The sequence below is a fragment of the Meleagris gallopavo genome, chromosome 9 (genome assembly GCF_000146605.3).
Source record: "Meleagris gallopavo isolate NT-WF06-2002-E0010 breed Aviagen turkey brand Nicholas breeding stock chromosome 9, Turkey_5.1, whole genome shotgun sequence".
NCBI classification, from domain to species: domain Eukaryota; kingdom Metazoa; phylum Chordata; class Aves; order Galliformes; family Phasianidae; genus Meleagris; species Meleagris gallopavo.
Genome location: NC_015019.2, coordinates 12,948,185 through 12,973,356, shown reverse-complemented (window position 1 = coordinate 12,973,356; position 25,172 = coordinate 12,948,185). Strand labels below are relative to the sequence as shown.

Genomic DNA, 25,172 nt, shown 5'->3' with positions numbered 1-25,172 from the left:
GACCAAGGTAACAGTTTCTGAGAGGGAATTTCACGCAGCCCTTTGATGTAATGCCGTGAAAGTGCTAAGCAAAATGGTCTCAGATAAAATACATTTTTTCTGAGTGCTTTGTGTTGTGCATGTTTCTTACAGATATACAATTGAACCAACTACTAGTATTGGAAAAATAGAAAGTATTAAAACCCCACCACTGTGATGTTCCACTTTATTCTGAAGATGTGACTGATCTGTGATGGAGATCAGGAAAGTCAAAATATGGTGAATATATATTGGTGCTATCACAGTTATCAAATTGTTGTATACACTTCATGTAACTTTAAATTACACCTCAAAAAGTAATCTGCTATGTTAGACCTGATTAGTTGCTATACTATGTTTGCTTTACAATATTTTGGCAATCTAAAATACGTTAAAGGACACAGAAATTATATCTGCATTCAGTCTGTTTCTATTCTTTAATACAGTGACAGCACACTGTAATACAACTGTGCTTTAAGTGACTATCAAGATCTTAAGACATGACTTTCCTCGTCTTTTCTTAGAAATACAAACAAATTAACAAATGCAGAGCTAACGTGGTGCCAGAACAACATAGTGAACATTGATCCCCAACAGCTGAGCTGTGCCTTTTTGTGTTAAGCTTTCAGCACCTTTTTTTCTTCCAAAATTAGTCATGAGTACAAGAATTTCAAGCTGGGGGATGTAAGGATGGAGCACAGTCCTGCCAAAAAGAACTTGGGTGTACTGGTGGGTGGCAAGCTGGCCGTGAGCCAGCAATGTGCTCTCACAGCCCAGAAAGCCAACCATAACCTAGGCTGCATCAAAAGCAGCAAGGCCAGAAGGGCGAGGGAGGTGACTTGCCCCTGTGCTCTGCACTGTGAGACCTCACCTGGAGTGCTGCATCCAGATGGGGAGTTCTCAGTTCTCAGGAGAGACGTGGAGCTGTTGGAGTGCATCCAGAGAAGAGCCATAGAAGTGATCCCACAGATGGAAAACCTCCCTGCGAGGGCAGGCTGAGAGCTGGGGCTGTGCAGCATGGAGAAGGGAAGGCGCCAGGGAGACCTGAGAGGGGCCTTCCAATGTCTAAAGGGGGGCTCTAAGAAAGAAGGGGACAGACTCTTCAGCAGGGTCTGTCATGACAGGAAAAGAGGAAATGGTTTCAAACTAAAAGAGGAGAGATTTAGTCTGGATGTAAGAAAGAAGTTTTTTACAATAAAGGTGGTGAGGCACTGGCACAGTTTGCCCAGGGAGGTGGTGGAAGCCCTGTCCTCAGAGACACTGAAGATAAGGTTGGACCAGGCTCTGAGCAACCTGATTGAGCTGTAGATGTCCCTGTTCACTGCAGAGGAGTTGGACTAGATGATCATTAAGGATCTCTTCCTACTCAAATGATTCTACGAAGATAAATCGTTTATACTACAGAGCATTTATAGGAAAGCCTACTTTTCTCTTAGTACAAGAATTCGTATGATCTCATGAAGATTATTTCTTCCAAAAGCAGAACTGAAGAAGTCTGGCTTTCACTGCCTGCCTGGGGGGTGCTTACATGGCAGTAGTACTTACCTGGATGGAGCCTTTGCAATGAGGCCAATGTTAAAAGTGCTGAACCGATGCAGTTTCCCTCACCAACCAGCCCTTGATCAGTCTTCTGTGAAGACTGAGGGGCTCGTGCCAGATTAAGAGATGAAGGTTCTGAGCATGCTCACTGGATTCCAACCAGGGACCAGGGAGCTGTATTGATGGTAGGGGAGACTGCTAACTACTTGCTAAAATTAACATACAAGATCAGATTTTTCTCCAGTAGTTAGGTGCCAAAACATGCAGATAATTTAACAGTGGAATTTCAAACTGCATCAGCAAGATAAGTGTCTAATCTCCAACAAGTTTTAAGCACTTACCTAGATTATTCTGTTTAAAATCTGATCTCCTACTAACCTGCATATTTAGCAACCTAAATAGCTTTGAAAACCTTTCCTCTAAGGATTCAGTTTGGAGCAAGAACTATCTGTGTCTAGGTTTTTCCCATCAAGACTTTTTTTCAGTCCTGTATGTTCACTGCTCGAGATCATCAACCTGCACTAGGACTTTGAAGGCTGCTATTCTTCCGTATCTGGAGCAAAACTGGCACCTACTTTTCAGTATCGGTGTGCAAAGGAAACAAAAAAGGCACAGTAGTTTCAGCTCAAATGACCTGGAGAGAAAAACACTGAATAATGTCTGATGAAAAGTACTCCAAAATCCCAGTCTACTGACACTGATACAAAGCAAGAGTAAGTCTGAAGTCTGAGTGTACTCTCTACTCAAAATGTACAGTACAGCACCTCCATCCAAAGGCAATGATCTGTTTACCAACTCCCTTTAAAAACAACTTCACTACAAAAAATCTAGAAGTTGAACATACCTGCTTGACTAAGCTGAAATTGAATTGATTTGTATTTTGTGGGATTTTTTGACATTTATTTCACTCAAAAAGAAAAAGCTGCAGAAAATCTTCTCTTGCAATTCATCTAAAATCAATGTGAGATCACACATTCCTTATGTTGAATATAAAGAACTGCCAACTGCGGTAACAATTTACAGTCCCAGAAAATAACTAACATTCACTCTGGATTTTCATCTATTGCTATTGGAGATTTGACTTGTAAGGTTGTCAATGCTAAGATATAAAATAATTCTGTGGAACAAGATGATCTTCTACAAAGTCTGCCATTTCTGCAGAACTGCCTTTCATGAAACCAATCTTATTTCTATTTCTTCCTTGTCCCTCACAAAAATTCTCTTAGTTTGATACTTTTCAGTCATGATTAAAAGGCATTTCTCAGTGTCTCCCACTAAATATTCGTACTCTTTTTTTTTCAGAGGCTGTCAATGACATTCATATCTTGCTTGGTATTTTGTATTGGACCAATTAAAACTATGAGAAAACTACTGCAAGATTTTGTTGCATGGAAACATAATGCTTCAGGCTGCATAAAATGCTTGTGAAGCAGGTAGGATGAGGTGGTTCAGTAGTGCTGATTCCCTAAGCACCTTCATTCTGTCCCTGCCCTGGTAACAGCATTAGCTGGCAACACAGTTTGTGCTTATTTGCTATCATTCATGTGCTGGAATTGTCATGAATATCCCACAAAAGATGGAACTTGTCCATATGTTTGGAATTCAGTCAAGTATATCCACCCCCATCTCCCTGAAAATTAAAAAAAAAAAAGGATGAACACTGTCAAGCAAGCAAGCTTATATTAAGAGTTTGTTACTTGAGAATAAAAGAGCCTCACGACTGTTCAGCACTACATCTCAAATACAGTGAACCTCTTCCAACTTACGACATCTTAATATGAACACAAGACGAGAGGAAGTCACAAATTTGTGCTTGGTGTCAGTAGTGAGCCTGAACTTTGACATAATACCAGGTGTCCTGGCTGCTGAAGGGCACACATGAGGATTATGTCTGTGGCTACCTGGACAGTAAAAACAAAAGTAGTTTCCTGACCTTTTTAGATTCAAGGAACATCTGAACTGATACGCTACACTACAATTCTCCAGACTAATTCCTCACTACTTGTTTGTGTCCCTAATGCACTTACGGTGTTACCAAGCACTGTCAGCTGGCATTAAAAGCAGAAATTGACATGAAGAGCAGTAGGCCCAGTGATACTATACTGAAATAGACCAGCAAGAGCAGTAAGTGACCACGTATTACATTCTAGAAAGCCTGAGGCTTCACCTCCGGTTTGCTGCAGCAAGAGGCTGGCAACAGATCAAAGGGAAGAAAGGAAAATCTGCATCTTTAACTTCTTGACTGTTTTACCTTAGGTGACAAGAGCAGCCATTCTGGGAGGTGGAATGCATCTTATCAGACTGTTCCCATTTGGGTCAATGTATAAAAAAATAAACCCTCAAACCCTCAAAACAGTGAGAAGAATAATGTGCAAGCTTTTCCACCATTCCTGTCAACCTCCAGACACAGAAAAATGTAATAGACATTGAAATTCACTTCCTTAACCAAGCAAACCAAATTCCTCTTTCAGATAACCTACGAACATTACTGGCCAATAGCAATATATCATCTATTAAACTCTGTCCAGATTTGGAAAGAGAAAGAAATTCCAGAGCCAACTAATGAAACTGTGTCAGCATTCTCCCTGGGTTCACAGCCTTTATTGAATCAACTTGTAAATTTCTAGATCTGCAGGGCTTTTGAAAGGCTCTGTGCCCTTTACCCTTATTATGTCTTTCCTTTCTGGTAATGAGGGCAGAAGTCTGATTTGGGAAGTGATTCTAGGACCCTGGAGACACGGATGAATCAAGAAGCAAGAACCTACCTGAGATGCTTCAGGTGTAAAGTATTTGTATGATTGAGATCTACTTCCTAGCATCACACAAGCATTTTCAACTAAAAAAATACCTCTATTAATGTGGGAATCTGAGACACTGAGCATGTCCTTGTCCTCTCCTGCTTTTCTTGTGCTGCTGTAGTTTCTGTAGCCCTTACAAGTTAGTGCTGAATGCTAGGAAGTGTGTGGCAGCTGGAGGAAGTGAAGAGTATATTATATTTCCTGCAGCCAATAACTCTATTACAAACCCTTCTAGTCTTTGGTTCCTGTATAAAGACAGTTACTGTGAAAAGCTTTCAGAGCAAACAAACCCGTAAACTGACTGTTGTTCTTTGTAGGGGCTGGGTTGCAATGAAAAGGGACTCAAATATCTTTGAAATAGGAAATAACAGTGCCATCGAAACCATAACTTCCTGCAGCAAGTTCCACTCCAGCTGCCAGACTGCAGTCCTGCTAGCAGATTCACACTGTCACAGCAGTGCACTGAACCTCTGGGCTGTGACTAACCCATTTGCACATGGTTCTCCACTTGATCCAAATACACTCCTACTGGTTCCCATCTAGCAACCACGTCTTTCCTGAACAAACCTATGGAGACTTGAAAAAGGAATCATTTCATCAGATATGTACAGCCTCCACTAACCTTTGCATTCAGATGGCTCTTACCTCTTTCTGGTGGTACTTTATTGCTACCTTCAGTTTTGCCAAATCATGACATTTTTGGGGGTCCAGCTCTTCACTTTGATCATCTCTGTGATTGAGAATAATCTCTAATTCTCGGGAACTCCGTGCTTGATCCAAAAGGTCCTTAGCAAATCGCTTGCATTGCTGAGAAAGCTCTTCATATTCAGCCTTGAACTCATTTTCCACTTTGCTGAGCTCTTTCAGCTCCCAGCCCAGTCGAAAGGCCGTCAAGATGGGGTCCTCACTTGATAAGGCAATCAATGAGGGGCTGGCTAAGGCTTTATAGATGTTCAGCCTTGACCTGGAATGCCTCAGGCTGTCCACCTCCGAACTGGAGACACACTCCACACAATTGCATCTGATCTGATGTGGGCGTGGAATAGTTACCCGTCTTTGGACAAGCAGTTTGATGATTTCATAGTTGTTGGTGTGAGCCGCCAGCATTATTGGTGTGATATCTGGAGTGAATTCTGAAAACTGTGTGTCCATCATCAAGGTTGGAACCTATATAAAGGGAAAAACCATAGTCATATTTCATTCGGGACAGCAGAAGGGTGATGTTCCTCCTTCATACTGTTATACTTTTAAAGTGATCCCATAATAAAACAAAGTTTTTATAACACCCTATGTGCCTTAAATCCTCTTGTGTTCATGTGTATGCATACAATTCTATTCTGGCAAAATCATCTTGCCTCAAATCTTGACTCTCTGCCCCTAGAACAGGATTAGGTTGGTGTAAAAGAAAGTCACAATCCCATCTGAATGCTTTATATGTGAACTCAGTCTGAAATGGATACCGGTTCATATACCAAAAGGAGAACTTTCATAGGAGAAAGGAAGACAAAGGCACAAGTAATTACACAGGAAGAAAAGCCTAGAAACACTGAATACATTTCCGTAACTATCATTATTTCCATCGTATACATGCATTAGCAGACCAGGAACCTACTGACAGCAGGCCCTATACAAACCAAACCAAACTCTGGTCCAGAGCTGAGCAAAGCTCTTCCTCACCTTTTCCCTACTATTTTTATTTGAAGTTACTTTTCAGTGGAAGGATACATTACATAACTGCCCTCAGAATAGATTTGTTTTTATTTTAATGGGTTTGAAAAAAAATTTAAATGTAAAATTAATGAGCCATAGTCCACTACAAATAAGACACTCCAGGGTGTGCATTATTCAGCTACCGTTGCACTTCTCAAAAGATGAGCTTAATGCATACCCTGTTGTGTCTTATTACTATATGCAGAGTGCAAAATTAGACCGAAATGCTCTTACATCCCAAGCACACAGTGTGTTTCCATTTGCAGCACAGGCAGCTCTCTTTGTTGTGTGTTAATCATTACTCAGGCATACTGTACTTCATGTGCCCACCACTCCTGCCCCGGCAGCTGGCATCCTGCTGCTCAGGGGGTGATTGCTGGTTTTGGTGAACAGTAGGTCTGCTTCCCCTTGCAAATGTCAAAGGCATTTCACAGAAACAACTGTCAAAGAGTTCTAAGGACAGGAAACATTACTCAGTCCATAAAAAAACAAGAGTAAAGTAACGACGATTAGCATGTAGCAAGCAGCTAGCAATCTTTCTGTGGGCTAGATGTAAGACAGGTTGTGAGACAGTGAACCTCTGACCACTGAAACTGATTTCCCTAGGAGTGAATTGCCTCTGTAGCACTAAAATGCTGAGGACTCCTGGGCTGGTGCTGATTAATAATGCTGTACATGCAGCAGGACTCAGCCTATTCACCATGCAACGCTTTCCCAAAGGCCAGCAGCACACTGAGGTATGGGGTCATTTACTGGAGCAGGGCACACCGGGAGCCTAGAGGCATTCCTGGAAATGCTATGAGTTTGCTACCCCAGGGGCAGCGTATGAGGAGTTAAATCACACACAGGGGCAGTCGTTGCTAACAAGGCTCTTCCCACAGAGGCAGTCAGAAGGGAACCTATAAATACAACTCATGGCAGGGAAAACAGAATTATAGTGATGGCTTTCTGCAGGTCATGGAGGGCTTAGTGTCTCTGTGCAAGGTTGGATAATGGTATTTTAAGATCTCTGGTAACAAACTGCTGAAAGCAGCTCTCTTTGTAAGGTCTGTGACATACTTTCTTTTCCTTTGCTTAGCTGGTTTAGGTAGTTTTTTAAAATGTCAAGAGAAAGGTGCATGTTCCTCTTTTCTTTCTCTCTCTGAAGTGTTTTTAAGCCCTGCTGCTTGCATAACTGCCTTTATCTTTCTTCTCCTCTTTCTCAGTCAGTTGCTGGCTGCTGCATTCAGAGCCTCTGCCTCAAAGGAAGAGCATTTTCCCCCTCTCCATCACCCCTATTACTGTCAAGTTTAATCTTGTTTTCCTGTATGGAAATTACTATACCCAGAGCTGTAAAAAGAATTTTCAGCTTTTACAGATGAGGTATTCTTGTTACTCAGCAAAGGGAAAAAGCCTTGTAAATGAGGTGATAATGTTACAGGTGGGGATAGGGCTACAGGGCTGAGTGTGTCTGCAACTATCCTGCTCCTGAGGCTTCCTAAACCTGGATCCAGGGCTCTCAGGAGTTGTCTCAAGGCATGGGATCAAACTGGGAGTATCTGCCAACTGATCTCCCATCCCTTACTCTCTGGCTGCTATCACAAGCCCTATCCTCATGGTAAAGCTCTGCTTTGTTAGGAATCAGGCAGCCACTTTGTAAAAGATGTATTTGCCTGGGCAGCTTGCAGCACTTTAATTAAAAGGACAAGAAGGGCAATGGCAGTGCAGAGAAGCAGGGGCTCTCTGGAGTCTGGAAACAGATCGGCCTAATGCCTCACATTACAGGAACTGAAGCTCACTGCTGATTATAGCAGAACAGCAAAACAAACCAGCAGAACACAGAGCAGGAGCTGTGCAGGGGATGGCTGCTGTGGCCTCTTCCCCGTGTCTAGATGATCCAAGGACCATGCACTGGCTAAAAATGACATGGCTTGCAGTGATCATTTTTGTTGATGTCTTGCACAGCTCTTTGATAACTTGCATCTTAATGAACAAACTGTCTTGTTTTAGAGATGGGACTATGCAAGGAAAGCCTTTGCTCCTAATGCTGCATTCTGTCTACTGTCACCAGAGGGGCAGCAGATATTAAAACAAGATGTTGTAATTGCTGATGTTCCTCCTGCACTACTGACAGGTTGAGTTCATGTTTAGATCAGCTTTTTCTGTGTCTTGGGTTAAGTTAGAGTGATGGAAGCAGAAGAGGAATAAATTATTTCACCCTCAGAGGCCTCTGCTAAGCTTTCCCAAGGTTATTTTCATTAAGTGACCTGAATAACAAATTCTTTTCCATTAACCTCACCAGCTGACACAAGCTGTTAAGCTGAGTCCTTCAGAACCTTATTGTCAGTGCTTGCGTAGGAGCACGTGCCATCCCCGTAGTTTATCTTAGTAATGTTCGCTCAAGAAATTGATGCCACTACTAACAACTAGCAATCAAATGCCTGGTACCTTCTTTCTTGGATTAATCCTCATAAACGTAGGCTGCTCAGCACAATACCACTGCTTCTCTGAACGATACCGCAGTGAGTGAAAAATCTCATTTATTTAAAATGGAGGGGGAGTGAAACAAGCTTAGTTCTGTAGAGGAGAAGAAGCTGGAGGATTAGCTCACACAAAAGCACTGTTCAGTATGGCAGAGCTCTTCTCTGAGCAGAAAAACAAAAGTTTTCTGCTAAGTAGCACACTGCCGGAAAGAAGCTCTGGATAGGAAAAGCAGGAATCACTGCTCAAGCTAGTAACTAGTATGGTGTATAAAAGGGGAAGGAAAAAACACAACAACAACAACAAAAAACATCAAACCAATCTGATACTGAAGAACTGAAGGCTGTGATTGGCCTTCTAACAGCTTTACTTTGGACTAGATCTAGAGTAGTACGAGTGCTCCCAGAGCACAACGTCTGGGTCAGAGTGGTGAGAAGCAATCCAGCTGAGGGGTTTTATGCTGCTCAGCAACGTGAACCAAGGCAACCTGAATGGAGGGAACAAGGAGATACCTCAGAATGGAGGCAAAGTAAATATCACCTTTAAACACTGAAGAATTTCCAAGCGAGCTACACAGTAGCTTATATAGTATCTGTCATCCACTTCAGCAAATAAGGACAAGTAGGTGAAAAAAGCTGTTCAGGAGAGAAACTTGCCATCGGGTTAAAAATGTTCAGCTTTGATGAAGGAGCCTGGCTCTGTCTACTATTTGAGAATGGCTTTCTGTTTGTCTTCAGCCTCTTTGTACTGACAGTCCTCCTAATTATAGCCTGGTAACCCTACTACCAAGTCTCCTCCATGTACAGGGCTCCACAGTGCTCACCTGGACTGCAGTGCTTACAACTGCTGTTTCCCCAGGTAAAACCCTCAGTGTTCCAGGCCTGAACTGAACAGAGTATGCAGACAGCAAAGCCTAAGCACAAACCCCTTCACTCCCAGCTCATCTGCCAGCAAGCTTCTTGGGTGACAGGCTGCTTAAATATGCATCTTGTTTTGAGATGCGCCGAAAATGTTCATTAGGAGTGCTACTACTTTTACTTGTTACAGATGGAGTTGACACATTCTCAAGGCTATCTCAATTCTGTAAACTAGCACCATACTTGGGCCACTGTAATAAACTGTGAGTACAACCACAACAAAATGTAAATACACTGATCAACATTATTTTCAGCTAGGATAACCTTTTGATTGGGCTCTTTATTATAAAAGATTGTCTAAGTGCCAAAACAATGCTCTATTAAGCAAAACAGAGTCATACAACTTCATGGAAGATTTAAATGCAATGCAAGCAGAAAGGGAAGCTTGGGTAGTTTTTTGAGCAAAGATTTTCTGTTTGCAGTTTATTTTTCTGTATACGCCATCCACGAGCACTGTAGCACTGTATGACAATTGCTGTCATTCTAGAAAGATTTTGTACTACGTCAATTCAGCATGAGGCTCAGTGGTCAGAAGGAGCTTTAGCAGTGACTATTTTGTTCAGAATCGCAGTCATGTGGCACTTTGAGACACAGCTCTATAAATAGAGAATGAGTGACAGTGTTGCTAGACTGCAGATCAGCCATGTTACCAGCAAAAGGGTTGTGGAAAAATGTCTATTGTGATGGTGCGACCATTCTCATCTTGCTCCTTGCCTAAGCCCAGAAACAAACTATTTCATTGACAGAACACCATGGGCAACTGTGGGGCTCAGGGGAAAATGCTGCACACTTCTAAAAACCTAGGCATTCATTTTAGGTGGTACAGTAGTGTTGATTTCAATAACTGAATATCTTCATCAGGCATGCCTTGGGAGACATCTTTTATTACTGAGAGTGATGGCAGTTTCTATACTTAAAAGAGTGTTGTCTTTTTTAACTAAAGAGCAATTCACTGAATATCATTTCATTAATGAAATATAATGAGCAGCACAAACTGATAACGAAGTAATGTACTTTAAGGGGTTTTATATTGGTTATGAGCAAGTTCTTATCTCTGGCATAAAGACTGCTTCATTGCAGATGTATTTTTGGGCAAGCTCTGCTGCTATTGAGGTATTTTGGCAATTTCAAAAAAGCTGTCCCAGGATATCCAGTTGAAGAAAAGCGTCCTTCTGATCTGAAATGTGCTCAGTAACTTGTATGTACGTTAAGTCAAATAGTCTCGGCACCTTGTAGCAAGCCAAACACTAAGATAAGGTTACTAGATGAGCTATGTTAACATTAAAATATGTAGCACTGAATTTAAAATTACTAGATATAACACATTGTTACTGAAATAATGAAAAAAATTAGGCTTGTGATTCTTACATAACCAAACTTTGTTCATTGCAACCAACAAACAAATGCCAAATACATTAATCAGAAGTTTTAATTCAGCTTCTTATTCGTGTGCTAAAAAAGCTGAGACAGACCCATGAGATTGGTTATCAGAGCTAAGCCAAAGCCCAGTGCTCGTGACTGTGGCAGAGCTGCATCCGAGCCTGCGTTCAGCCATGTGTTCAGGGAATGCAGTGCAGCCAGAGACCGTCAAAAGATGTCACCACTTATGGCTCATGCTACATAATTTTCTCTTCTTCTGTGGATTAAAAAAGGAACCCAGAGAGAAGTCTTTAGAATGAAAGGATTTTGCAAAAATGCATTTAAATGCCCTGAGGCAACTCATTCCTGACAGAGCACTTTCTTCTCTAAAGCACTGCCCCTTTCTCATGCAAGTGAAATAAAATGAGGAGGTTGATGATTAAAACTAAGAGTGCAGCCAATGTAGTTCATTCTCCAGATCACAGGGATGCTTTAACAAGAGTCAGACGGTTTGTACTTGAATCTCTTGTATTTAAATTAAGATCTTGAGATCCACTTGGCCCCAAATTCCTGTCTTTCTCTAATGAAGTGCCGAATCCAGTAGGAAGAGCAGCTGCGTCTTAAGAGCCGATCTTGTTCTTGCTCAGAGGTGGAAGACCAGATGGTGGTGTGCCATGAGCAACTGCACCCTCTTCTGGCTGTGACTTTTTTCAGCAGCTTAAAAGTGGCTGAGAACTTGAGTGTCCATTATCCATTTTGTCACGTTCTCTCTCATATGACTAACTATCAAATAAATCTTGGTTTTCTCATATGCTTCCATGGCTTGGGGCTTGCTGAGTAGCGATACTTGTCCAATTAAAACAAACAAGGTACAACAATTCTGGAATATTACAAATCTGGACCTTAATTAAGTTGCTATAGAAAATGTGGCATAACTGAAATGTTTGCTATGGATCTATCCCTGGCCTCGCCAAAATGCAGAAATTCCTGGCCACTTGCTAATTTGTTTCCTGAGACCCTATGATACCAAGTCGGCTACAAGTCTAGTATTGCTGCCAGGAGTAAATTGAATTCTCTCCTTACGTTCAGATAGGCAGACTGGATTGTATGCCTGAAGCAGTTTTTTTCCCCATTTGAAACCATAAACCTGTTTACTCATTTTTCACTACTTTCCATTGCCATTTGAACAGTTGCTCTGTGGCAGGAGCTGCTGTTTTATTTGTTTGGTTGTTATTTTTTTTTTTAATAAAAAAGAGCTTGACAATTTTTAATTTTGCTTTTATGCCTGGAAGTTAGTTTTGTTACAGAGCTTGCTTAATCCAGTCCTGTTAATTTCTCAACTACATTAAAGACCTTGGAATGTCACTGTCTCTTACATACTTTTTAAAAAATTTTATATATAAATTCTCGCCTGACCTCAAACGTGCTTAAATACAGTCCAGAGTTAGCTCGAAATTTGCAGGCTTTGCTTTCAAAGTCCTTTCTGTTTTATTATGACCATCTTTCAAACATTTTCTAGATATTTTTCCTGAGAGAGAAGAATTGTCCAACTTTTAAATTAATTTTATCTGATCTCTGTATTCTTCTTTTCTGACTTAGTGGTAACAAGGACAAGATGTGCTAGAATAGTCCAATAATCACGCCAGCAGTAGCCTTTCATGTCATCATCTTTGTACATAAAATGTCACCATTTCATGTAATTTATTACTGTGTGTGGACGAGAGAGGTTTCAGGGAGTTTAGGTGAGGCAATATGTTGCTAACAGGGCTTGGAAACGGAGAGCATTTTTGCTTGGAAGGGGGGAGGTGCAGGGTCACGTTGCTACTGAATCATGTAACTTTAAAAAATAATTTAAAAAAAATCAGATTTCATCATAAGACAACATCACAAAGTGGAATGAGTGCAGCTGGTGGCAGCCCGTGCTATGTGATGCTGCACAAAAGACATCTTGATGCTCACAAAGCTGTTTCCCTCCATTTTGACTTTTAGGTCGTGCTTTTTGGCATCTGTTTTTTACTAACCAAAAAGACTGGATTCTGTAAAGCTCCCAGCATTTGTGCTACCAAAGGTGGTATGGTCCTATGCAAGAATGAAATCTGTGTGGTTGTGATCCTCCTGTACCACTACTTCGGCGGTGATAGCCTTTGTTACTCCTACTGCACAGTAGATGAAAACACCAAGCAGATGACATACCCCTCCTGCCCTAGAGGCCAGCTCTAGTTTGTTCATCTGCCTTAAGAATCTCTATGTGGAGCACACAGGTCCTCACCTCCACAAGTGAAATACCAACAATGCATGTGACCATGAGCCTCTTGCAGGCCTAGAATGGTTCTCGTGCGCTTTTCCAAGGCAATGATGGAGCACAGACCTCAGATGTGCTGGGTTCCCTCAATGTAACAACACAGGATTGATCAGACAGAATATTCTTATTCACAGTTGATGCCTTTTTGATTTCCCCCACTCTCGTTGCCACCAAAAGGCTCTGCTCATAACAGCTTGGTCATCACTGCTATATCCCAGATCATCACAGGGATGAGCAAGCCATAAAGATGCTGTTCTAACTTGCAGATGCAAGCACAGCTATGTTCAACAGCCTAATTAGGGTTAGGGGGCTCCTACTAAACAATCCTGCAGTTGTTGATAAATCCTAGACATCTGCTACAGGGGAATCTGTAATTTCAGTTCTATTTTCCCATACAAACCAGCTTCCCCTTGACAATGTGTTACCACTCTAGCAGCAGGCAGACTCCCCAGCACATTCAGGTCAATGAAGTCCAGACAGTCATTTCAAATGCCCTTTCTGTGTGCCAGAAGTCACACAGACCAGAGGAAAAAATGTGTTATGCGATGTTGAAGTACTAATCCAAGGGAGCACCTGATGCTGTAATCAGGACCCAGGAGCAAAGTGAGTGAGCACTTAGTGAGTAAGCAAGATGCATCCCTTGATGCTAGGTGAGTAAACAATTTTTTTTATTTTTTATTTTTTTTCAAATTTAATACCTTAATCAGCACATCTATAGAGAGACCAAAGGCTTATGTAGCAATCCAAACAGGACTATTTTTCCCTACAAATAGTTCTCTGTAGGCAGTCCACCCATGCAGTCCCAACTGAAAATACACACGTTAGTGCACAGAACACTCTCTACTTGCAGGATTTCAGACCATCAGTAGCCAGATCATTGCACTGCATTTCTGCTTTTATGAGCTGTGCTGTTAGCAGCTGAAGCAGGCAAGTACTGAGATCACACCCTATAAATGAATAAAGAAAACTCCCCGGGAAGCACCTCATACAACAGCACTTCCCTGACTCTCCCAGCTGTCTATACACTAGATGACAAGTGCATCATGGTTGTGTGTGCTGTGATGCAGTTGTTGGACTGACCCCACCAGCCCCCCTACGAGCTAATAACAGACCTGCTGTTGGCCCTGGCAAAGGAGCCAGACTTATTTGCTGCTGGCACCACAGCCTGCGAGCCTCTGTTCTGATGCTACTCATTAGTTCTGTGATAAGGCACTGAGTTATACTGTTTTTGCCTTGCACCTTCTCATAGATTTAAGATTATTTTGGGAGGAAGGCACTGGGGAGGGAGGAAAGAGATTTCCAGTTAGATATAATCATTAACTGAAGCGATCTTTGATTTCTCTGTTTAGTTTAATTAGATGGAATTCATTTTGGAGGCAGCCGCCGATGTCAAAGGCATGTTAACTATAGCTGTGAATTATTACTGCATCAATAAAAATAATGAAAAGCCTGGCTGCTGGCAGAGCCATTACGCTTTGGAGCAGTTACAGCTAGTTTTCCATTTTCAGACAATCCTTCTTCCTTATAGTGCATTTCAAATATTTTCATACTGAGAACCCAAGGCTGGTTTTTCTCTATTGCTTCAGTTTTTCATTACCTCCTCTGGCTGCAAGCACATCCACCCAGGTTCAGCCTTCCCCTTTCTCTCTGGACCTCCCATTAACATGGAAACAGCTGGTGTGAGTCATACCAAAGGGCACAGTATCTGTACTGAGTCATATCACCTTGCCTCTTACCTTCTTTGTTACTGAGTTTTTGCTGTGGAGCACTGTCAGATCAGGTCAAGACTATGCACTTTCTTGATACAAACTCCTGGGTTTCAGGAACCCAGCACTTCTGCCTCCCTAAATTAGCTGTTCTCCTTTGTAAAATCATGGAAGAACATAAAGGCTGCTTGTATGTATCGACCAACACTGCAGAAGGGCACAAAACAGTGCCCTTCTGGCCTTGTTTTGATTCCTTTGCTGTACCTCATGCCTCTGTAACACCCTGTATTTGCTGGCACATGCCTTATCCATGATGTCCCAGAAAAGGAGCGTACATTCAGAATGTGTTAACGCTACCAAACAAGACATCTTCTCTGTCTGGTCTGTATGCAGAATCCTCTACCTGCATCCATCCTCAGCTCATGGGTAAAAAGCGAGTTCTAGAAGGCTTAGCAATTTTAGATAGGAAGTCCACAAGTCTCTCCTTTGCCTTTAACCATGAAGGAAACCAACCTTGGGGCAGGAGATGGGGTAACATTTGTCATGGCCACAAATCCTAGGTCCTCTGGTCCTACCACAGGCACCTCTGTGCACTTTGCCTGCAGGTAATACAGATCCACAGTAACCACTCAGGCAAGCCACAAGGAATATCAGCAACTTCTAAAACCCTTCTCTGATTCTCTGTAGAATCTAACTCCTACATAACTAACAACTGATCTGCTTCCTTTGACGTAAAAACTCCTGTCAGTGACTGCACAGGTTTGACAGTGCTAGCAGGGAGCTTAGACATCCCATATCAGTAAGTCTGCAGAAGTCATGGGCTGTTGGTAGGAAGGGTTCAACTTTGCACTGGACTGTGCATAGAGGAAGAAGAACCCTATGTGAGTAAGAAAACTCAGTTAAATCACATTATATCAGAAAATTACTGGATATGGACAAGAATAAAATGGTTTAATGCACCATTTAATTTCTGGTTCACAAGAGGACAGTTTTTTGGCTGCTGATCCATTATATTTACACTGATTGCAACAGATTTTCACTCATTAGTTCATCTAAAAGGGGATTTTTGAGGTCAAGTTTTAAGTTTGAAAATACTATCAAGTGTAACAACCTTATATCTGCAAGTATCTGAGGATTAGCAACTAAGACTTCAAAACTTGCCTCTTATTTTCTAGTTTCCCTTCTACAATCATATCCAGGGCTTATTTCTTGTTAAGATTCCTCTTAAGACATAGAGATAGGTAGCTGTTGAAATTCCATTGACTCATAAGGCCTTTGGACTGTCGTTACAAATTGAATCATGGTCATAAATACTGAGGTCCCTTTTCTTTTTATTCTCATTATTGTGGAATTGCATTTATAGTCCCATCTGTGAACCAGATTAATTCGAAACCATCTGCCATGAGCAAATTGCTAATTTTGGCAGATACCAGAGAGATGCTAGTATCTTCCTTATGTAAACATTTGATGTCAGCTCTGATTGTTGTGAAGAAAACAGCTACCAATAAAGGTGCTTATGGCTACACCATGCACATGGAGTCATTCAGACAGCTGATTACTGCTTCTTAAAGAACAGAAGCGGCTCAGCAGTCAGCACAGATTGTGCCCACTGCACTGCAAATACCCACTGTAACAAGGCAAGAAACAATGTGAGATCTGTGCAAGCTGAGCGAGCTGCCCTGTGAGCCGTGATGCATGTTTAACAGGGAGCCAGGGCCATGTTGCAGAATTCACACAAGAAGCTACTGAAAATTCCTGAACGTTCCTAAGACTTCATCTGAAGTAAAAAGGAAATCTTGTACTGATTTCAGCAAGATTCAAAAATTGCAGAAATAAAACTATTATTAATGATAAATTGAATATGATTCGAATATGAATTTTCAGCCTTATATTTCCTCTTCCTTCTTAGAGCTGTTTAGGTGCCAGACTGCAGCCTGGCTGAAACCACAATCCAATATACTGATATTTGAATGGCCAAAAAAATTTTTAATATAACTTCCAGCACAAAAACAACGCACTAAACTCTGAAGATCAAACAGATGGGGAGGCAGAAGATTTTACTGGGAAGGAGAATTTTTTTCATGAGGCTTCATGTACGTGTATATTCCCTCACTCCTACAGCAGTATTCATTTCAAAAACGAAAGAAGTCACTTCATATTCCCTACTAACTCTAAATCTAATGGCATATATGAGCATGCCTGTATGGTCTTCCTGTGACAGCAAGGATAGATACTTGAACCATGATAGCTCTTATCTCCCAGAGGTGACAGCATCTTTCCCAACATCAGTAACTTCATTAGCCACAGAACTGTTCTGACTGTAACTGGTGAAGTCTTCTCCTCAGCTTTTTCAAGAGACTCTAAAAACACTACACAAAAACATGCACTAAGATGTCAGGACCAGGGAGAACAGATTTGAGGAGAAAAGTTCTAAAAGAAAATATATCTACCTGAACACATCACTGTTCGAAATGCTCGTTTATCTTGTGCTTTGCAGAGGTGTTTAGAGAAGGGCTGATTTGTGCTCCTGCCTCTCTCACACTCTACACGTAAACAAAGTCACTTCTTCCCCTCCCCAGACACCCCTTACGCAAACAGCTGCAGTGCAGGAGATCTGTGTTGTTATAGTTACTGGCTACAACTTAACCCTGCCATTGTCACAGTATTTTCAGTAAATGGTGCTTAAACAGCAGTGTAGCAAAGGTTTGCAAAATGACGACTGCTTGCAGTCCTTCAAAAACAGGATGTCAACATCTCTGTTGCATGGTCTTCTCAGCTATTTCTATCTGTCACTTACATCATCAACAAGACCCAGAGTCTCTTACACAAGGAACACAACAAAGGTCACTTCAGATATAAGAAGATTTTCTGACTTCTGCTCCCTGGGAAGGTCATCAGACAAGGGAAAGCAGAGCTCTTCCCCTCAGGCAGAAGGAGAGCGAAGTCTGCAGAGCCCAGGACACATCACCTTTTGCAGGTTCTGTAGCTGGTAAGCCAAGCTTTGAGGTTAAGTCTGAATGGGAACAGTGTTTTCTACCCCTTGTCCTGTGTTTGGGTGCATCTTTTGTTATCTAGCTATCTAGATCTTTTGCTATTTGTAGCCCCAGAAGAGGCTGGCATAATGCAACCTGTGACATTTTCAGTTGGGGTTGCAATACAAGAATAAGGTTGTGGGAATGAGCAAAATAAATGCCTGTAAAATGGATTATGCTGCTCAGCTGCCTTGGAGATGCAAAGAATAATTAATAGAGCTGACGTGAACAAGAATAAAAAAGAGCAGATCCTCATGCCTGACAGTTCAAGAAACAAGATTTTGGTATGGAGGCAAAAAACAATCTCTCAGAGGTAGAAAATAAGAAAATGTGAGCTAGAAGGTTTTGGTAGACCCCAGACTCTGTAAGATGAAGGAGGAAGTGCATTTTGCATTTAGGAGCACAGTCAGAAGATGCTTCCTTTTCACTTCTGCCTGGTGTACAACAAAGACAAAGAGCCAGCCCCAACTGGACACATGCTGCTAAGCCTGAGCCAAGGAGCTGCCTTCACAGGTTTGTTCAGGAAAACTGAACCTTACGTAGGTTTCATGAACAGATTAACGTACACCTTATATACAAATGCTGTAATATTATCTCACAAATTCCTCATCCAAGCAGAAACTATTTCAAGAGATATGAATTTTTGGTAATTACTCAACAAAAAAGCAGGTTTCTGTATGTTTCTTAAAGATATAAGTAACTGATTAGGACAACGTCGTGCTAATCTGACATAACAGGTGCTTTCTGTGAAAGTAATTAGGTTTGGGATTCCCAAAGGATTTCTGAGAAAGGGTCCAACAAAGATAATTACTGAATGTGTGCTGATACTAGTCTCAAATTAGTCTCAGGAAGTCACATTCTAAAAGTTCTCCTATATTAGTTTTGTGATTTGACAAGCTCACCCGTGCATCCCACCTTTGCTTAACTAAGTACTTCTTTACAATTGCTGTAATATTGACAGTACATGAAATAAATTTTAATTACCATCATCACATGGACAATCAGTGAAACTGGAGAAGTGAAAGGCCAATCCTGCAGCCTTCTGCTGGCAACACTTCCTGCAGTCCACAGAAGACCATGAACCATAAGCTGGAGAAGTAAATTCTGATTTCTACGCAGGATCATGCATCAAGCCAGCACGAGCTGAAAACTGTACCAATGAGATCTGGTCTTGCAACAAACCTTGTAAATAAAGCTGAAACTGGCACTGCATCTCTTCTCCCACACATATTCCCCTTCAAGTTGTAAACTTTGCAGCAGATATAAAACTGGCTAGAGAACGAAAGCTGCACACTGATAAAAATAGGAAAGAAAAAGACACAGGCCTACTATGAAATGCATCATTGACAGAGAGATGCTGGAGATGAGACGCAATAAAGCCATTTATTTCATAGGCTTCTGTTCCCATCAAGTTATTCCATTGCATAACGTTATGCTTTGAATTTGATTGGACAGAAGTCTTGCTGTTCAAGAAATCTTACAGAAGGCCACAAGAATCCCATCTCTTGCTTTTCATGATATTTTAAGAGAAACTTGTCATTAGTCTGCAAAAATTATTCACAGTTTCTCATGCTACCTTGGAAAACATTTAGTAACATGATCTATCCTTCTATTTTACTTTCTGCTACATTAGGGTATAGGACAATCAAACTTTCTAGAAGATCAATTAAAAAAAAAAAAGGCTCATTCTTCATCTGTGGCTCATGCCTTGCTACTTACATTTTGACACTTTAAAGCCTAAGGCTAATGTTTCAATGTTTAAGTATAGTAGAAGAGATTCTCCATCTCTTTAGGGCCTACATCACATTGCTATAGCACGCTGAAAGTTGTTGTTTCTAAATACTAAGCTGAGTACTCTTCAGTGTTGTTAGGGTTAACCTGCAGTGTTTCCTTTTTTGCTTTGGTTGTGTAAAACTGCTATTTAAGAACTATGTACCAAGGCCCACCCATTGAAGAAATTTTTATGGCTAAGTGATAGTAATCTTTTTCTTCCTTCACACACAAAGGGCTACATCCAAGTAGATTTCAAAAGAGGATTTGAGAAATCAGAACCATCAGTTCTGAAAGTTCCTTTCTTAGCACTGAGCTTGTAAAAATTGACAGTGGTCAGTAATGCATATAAACTATCACAGTTATTGGCAGTGTTAAGCACAGATGAAAAAAGCCAGGGACAATGCAGTACATGACACTTGAAATGCTAAGATTTGTACTTTGTGTTTTTTCACAAAGATTCCTATATGCCTTAGTGGTGGCTTTGTAACTAACAATCTTCCCTACAAGACATAGCTGTTCATTGTTCAGATATATAGCACCTTAGCTCATGCTGTAATGTTATGTACTGCCTCTGCATTGCTGAACTAGACTCCCCAGAGATGGAGACGAAGATACATGTCTGTACTACAGCTAAGTACTGAAAGCTAGCAGACTGCTTCCTTGCTTACTATTATTTATAAGCTTATATGTTTTCAGGATTTACTTACAAAAAGCAATTCCACTTATTAATACCAGCGCGAGAGCATGGCAGTACTTCATATTTATAGATTGTAATATAATTTCAGACAGCCCCAAATTCCTTTACAAAGTATGTGTCTATAAATCAGCCTAGAAATCAGTGTGTCCACAAACACTGTAAGACTAAGAAGAACACTGAGTGAAATTGAAAATGTCGAGTTAAGTCAGGCTGAGCACGTTTGCTCAGACAAGAAAGTTACCAAAGTATCACATTCGCTCTGGGCATTTAAAGCAACGAATGCACATCAAGAAGCTTGTTTTGTGACTCTTGAAGAGCACCTTCACTGTGGAGAACCTCTTTCCTAACACAAGATTTTATTAAGGTAACAGCTTAAATCTGAACTGAAACACTTGACCAACCTGTTTTTCACCACTTGGCTTCCTGTAATTCAGCAGCAGCTCCACAGCTCCCACCACCTCTTTCCGTATTGCATACAGCAGAGCATCTCCCACATACACGCTGTGGCTCAGAAGTAACTCCATGATCTCCAGATTTTCATTCTCTATGGCTATTAAAAGGGCACTGCGACCAAGAGGATCCATACAGTTAATGTTGATGTTGTAGTAGATCTCCGCCTCTTGTAAGGCATGCTTCACACTGGCATAGTCCCCCTTCTCCACAGCACTGAGGTAGGCCTTCTCTTCCACTGAGAGCTCTGCCTCTGCTCGCACAATCTGTAGTGGGATCCGATCTCTGTATGGTGAATAGTTTACCTTTTTGTAGTATAGCTGGGCCATTGTTCATAGTGACCAGGCAACCTGTGGGGGAAAAATAAGTACACGTAAGTGATAAAACAGACAAGCAACCTTCGTCTTTTCATTACTGGGGACAAATCTACAAAGGCCTGTTGCAGTAAAAGCTTCTGATCACTTTTTAAGGTGTTTCATTTTCAACAAAATGACTGCAATGCTCCCCAACCAACCCCACGTTAAGGGGCTACCTGAAAAAATTAAGGATCCACTACAGCTCAAAAGAGAATGACAGACAACCAGTAGTTTAAATAAGGTATGGACATTATTTCATTGGTTTCTTTTCATTCTGAAAAGGAGTGATCTTGTTTATGGATTATCTATCACCTTAATTAGGTAGATTTCTCATCTTTCTTTTTTTCATTGCTTACTGTTCTTTTCTTCTTTCCTAGTTTTCATTGAGCCAGGTTCTCAAAATCAAAAGCACCAGTGATAGGAGCTGCTGAGTTACATCCCTTATTTACAGCAACAAGATTTCTTTTGACTATTTTCGCTTCTTCTCTGTTTCAATCTCTTAAAATAGTTTTCATTTTTCCATAATGTTTACTTTCTGACTAGGTCACAGAGTTATTTTTAAACCATGCATGTTTTTTAACATAATTTCTCACTCTGCATTTATAAACACAATCTAGATAGGTTGATGGAGAAAGCCCCCACCTTGTATTCCAGGAGCAGTGATGTTGTTTGCAGTCTAGAAAAGTGAGAAGTAGTAAACCCCGTCCTAGAATGAGTGCAGCAAGCTGAAGGAATGATTGCCCCATGGCTCAAAAAGCCTAGAAGTCACAGGGAACATGGGGAGGCATTCACACACTCCCTCTCTCTCTCTCCCTCTCCCTCTCTCACGCGCACCCAAAACCCCCCCCCCAAAAAAACCCAAAAAAAAAAAAAACGGAAACTATGGTAATCTATCTCTGTTTAGCATCAACAAACCACACCAAATCAGGACCAGGGGTTTAGGCAGTTGTAACTAATTCAACTAATTGGATGACCCTTTCCATTTCCTTTTCCCTGTTTCAGTAGAAAGTTAGCCTGATTTTTATTCCATTTTATTTCTCTATCCAGGGGAAAGAGGTAATGAAAAGCACGATCTTGTAGTTCAGGAGTTGAACAAGGAATGAGATGCTGGGGGTTCTACTTTCACCATTCCCCTGCTTGCCAGAAGGCAACCATGTTCAGCACAGCCTATTTGCATTTTGCCTTCAGCTCCAGAGTTACTGGCCCCGTGCAGAGGAAGTGGGTGGATCTGAGCTCCAGCCCAGCTGACACTGCAGAGCAGTGGGTGGCTGTAGCGCACAGCAAAGTTACATCTGCGAATTTCCTGGTGAGCCACAGATTTGTAACAAGTTTGGCATACCAAAAAAATGAGCTCTCCTAGTGTCCTGGTTCCTTATAAGCATGAGGAAAGTTTTTGTTTGTTACATTTCAGGAATTACAGTTCTACACACATACGCTTCAATTTGATGGCACACTTAAGATCTGCATACAAACCACTGAAAACGAACTGGCTTATTTTCCTGATTTCTAAACTAGTAGCTTAGTCTATGTTTAATGTATCAATTGTGGGATTTGTGCTCTGCAAGAATGTGATTTAATCAGGCAAATCAGCGTGCTAGGATAACTATCAATGCAAAAAGTCATCTCCCAGTTTGGTCAAGTAAGAATTGAAACTGTCCTTGGGAAAGCAAGGATGACCCCATGGGGAAGGGAAGTTTTGTGCCCTTATGAAGATGCAGCTCACAGAAGCAGGGACTGGGTGGGATTGGTGTCAGGGCACAGTAGCCCTGTGTGGACTCCAAAAAACCCAAGATATTCTGACAAGCACAGCTGCTGAAGTGGAGCCTGATATTTTTCACTGCTCTTGAGCTTAATTGAATGTTTTGTAGATGGTGAGTAACATTTGCAGTGAGTTATAACAAATGTCACCTTATGAAACATCATGCCAGCATTGGTTCCCTTTCCTTTCCAACTGTCTCGTAGAAACAATAAAAAAAAGCTTCAGATATCTTAACTCTTCAGTGAGATTCCATTTCCCATTACAACCTCAGTCCAAGAAAAGTACTCTTTCAGTACTTTAAGCACAGAAGAAGCTGCAATAAAGCTAGATGATGAAGACTCACAAGACGATTTGCCCTGAATTCTTCTCATGCAATCATGTACAGCCTAACGCAGATTGTCTACTACGCTTGGAAATGATGCATGCGAGTGTCAGGACTAATGTACTTCTGCCTGGGTTACATGGACAACTTTAGCTAAACATTGAGCTGTTGAGCAACCACTCAGGTGAGATCCAGCACAACTACAGATTTTCCAAATCTGATGCCTTTCTCTCCTGAAACCAGGGAACAAAGCATCAGCCAAGCAAGTGCATGCACTCCAACACGGAACAAACGACCCCAGTGACATCAAGGATCATTGTCTCTCTCACAGTCTCCTCCCAGTGCCACTGATCTCCTGGAAGCAGCATGACTTAGTGAAAGAAACAATCAACACAAATATATCCTGGACCAGTTGTTTTTTGCAGATTGGTACCACTGGCTGCTTAACAAATGAGAAGTGACAAAAACGTTGATGAAGTCCAGATAAGAAAAGGGGTAGGCAATTCTCAGATACCTACAGAGAAAAACATTTAAGTACTTAAAAGCAGCAAAAATTAAAAGTCGCACTAAAATTTTGGAATCTGTGCAGAAAGCCTGAAAGCACACATTTTTCCATACAACATCTCTTTCCAGAGAGGCGTTTTCTACTACCTGAGTTAATATTTGGGGCAAGGAAAGTTTTTTGTTTATTTACACTTGATTGCAGGTGCATTAGAGAAAATCCAGTGGCTGGCTATCTGCAGCACAAACAAGTGCAGAAAATGGAGAAAACCACATAGCAAAGATAAGAGGAAGATGATTTAGCACTCATTTTAAACTGTTATCTCCCTGCAGTTGAGTCTCTCTTCCCTGTAAGCTATTAGTCCAAGTCTCCAAGCCACTTCAGCCTGCCACACACAGCTTGTGTGCTGCATGGCAAAGAAATGAGAGCTTGAGCCTTTGAAAAGTAGCCATACCTGGCAGAAACAGCTTGTCTGGCATGCAGAAGGAAGGTTTCCAACTGCATTCATCTAATGACACTAATGACCCAGCAAAAATTTCTCAGCATTGTCCAAGACAGGTCAGACACAGCCATGCCCTGCATCAAAAGGGACAAATTTCTCTCTCTGGAGAGACAAAACGGCATTAGAGCTGCAACTGCTGGGTTTATGAGTCCTCCTGCCACCTGCATTTGGACCAGACTCTCAAGATGGACACATTAAGATCACAAGGAAACTGTTTTACTTCATCAGGGGGCAGCAGAAAGAATGAAAAATACCTTTTTTTTCTGCTGTTTCTTGTAAGGGAGAACAACACGAAAACTGCACCAAGTTCAGATCCACATGCAGCAGCATGAGAAAGGGCAGGCTGAGCCACATGAGGAGAGGGCAGAGAGGAAAAAGGGCCAGGGAGCAGCACTGAATGGCTGCCATCTGTTACAGGGATGTGGATAATGAGGACAGATAGGCAAAGGTCTCTCAGCAGCGCTGCCTTTCCCACTGAAATTTTCATGAGTTTTCACTACAGACTTTTTTAGGAACTGCCCTCCCTTGTACCCTACTTGACAAGCAATGCACACCCACACGCCTCCGCATCTCATGGGGATGAGAATAACCTTCACAAAACAGAAGGAATAAAACTGAAATGGTGGAAACCAATGCCAGTTTACAACCAGGCAACCACCAGGCCCCTTGACATCCTTCCTGACTTTTCTTGATGCTGATGAAGCAGTGGAAAAGCATCTGATTGCTGAGCTCTCCGTGCATGGAAGCAGCAGCGATTTGCAGGGGTTCTGAATTCAGCTGTAGGAGCTCACTGCTCCCAGCTGATGTGAGCAAATCAAATAGCAGATCAGGAATGCAGATCAATAGACAAAAGCTACCTTTCCACTTGATGGGACTCCATGTGAGCAGCCAACTCACATCACACATTAGAGCAGACAACAAAACACCCCATCTGCCAAGTTGCAAATAGAGTGGCTGGTTGTTCCCTCCC

The 25,172-nt window shown here is 41.5% G+C and overlaps 1 protein-coding gene across 2 annotated transcripts in view; it reads right to left on the bottom strand.

The window, feature by feature from the left end:
* Window positions 1-21,165, bottom strand: part of TRPC5 (transient receptor potential cation channel subfamily C member 5) — a 69,397-nt gene extending 48,232 nt beyond the window's left edge. Inside the window, exons 1-2 of one of the 2 annotated variants that reach the window (XM_031554682.1) lie at window positions 20,713-21,165; window positions 5,001-5,522 (exon numbers count right to left, since the gene is read on the bottom strand). In XM_031554682.1, coding sequence (XP_031410542.1) covers window positions 5,001-5,522; window positions 20,713-21,090 — 900 coding nt within the window. In that variant the 5' untranslated portion in view covers window positions 21,091-21,165. The remainder of the gene's footprint in view (window positions 1-5,000; window positions 5,523-20,712) is intronic. The other variant, XM_031554681.1, reaches the window with a different exon arrangement.
* Window positions 21,166-25,172: the final 4,007 nt, after the last annotated feature.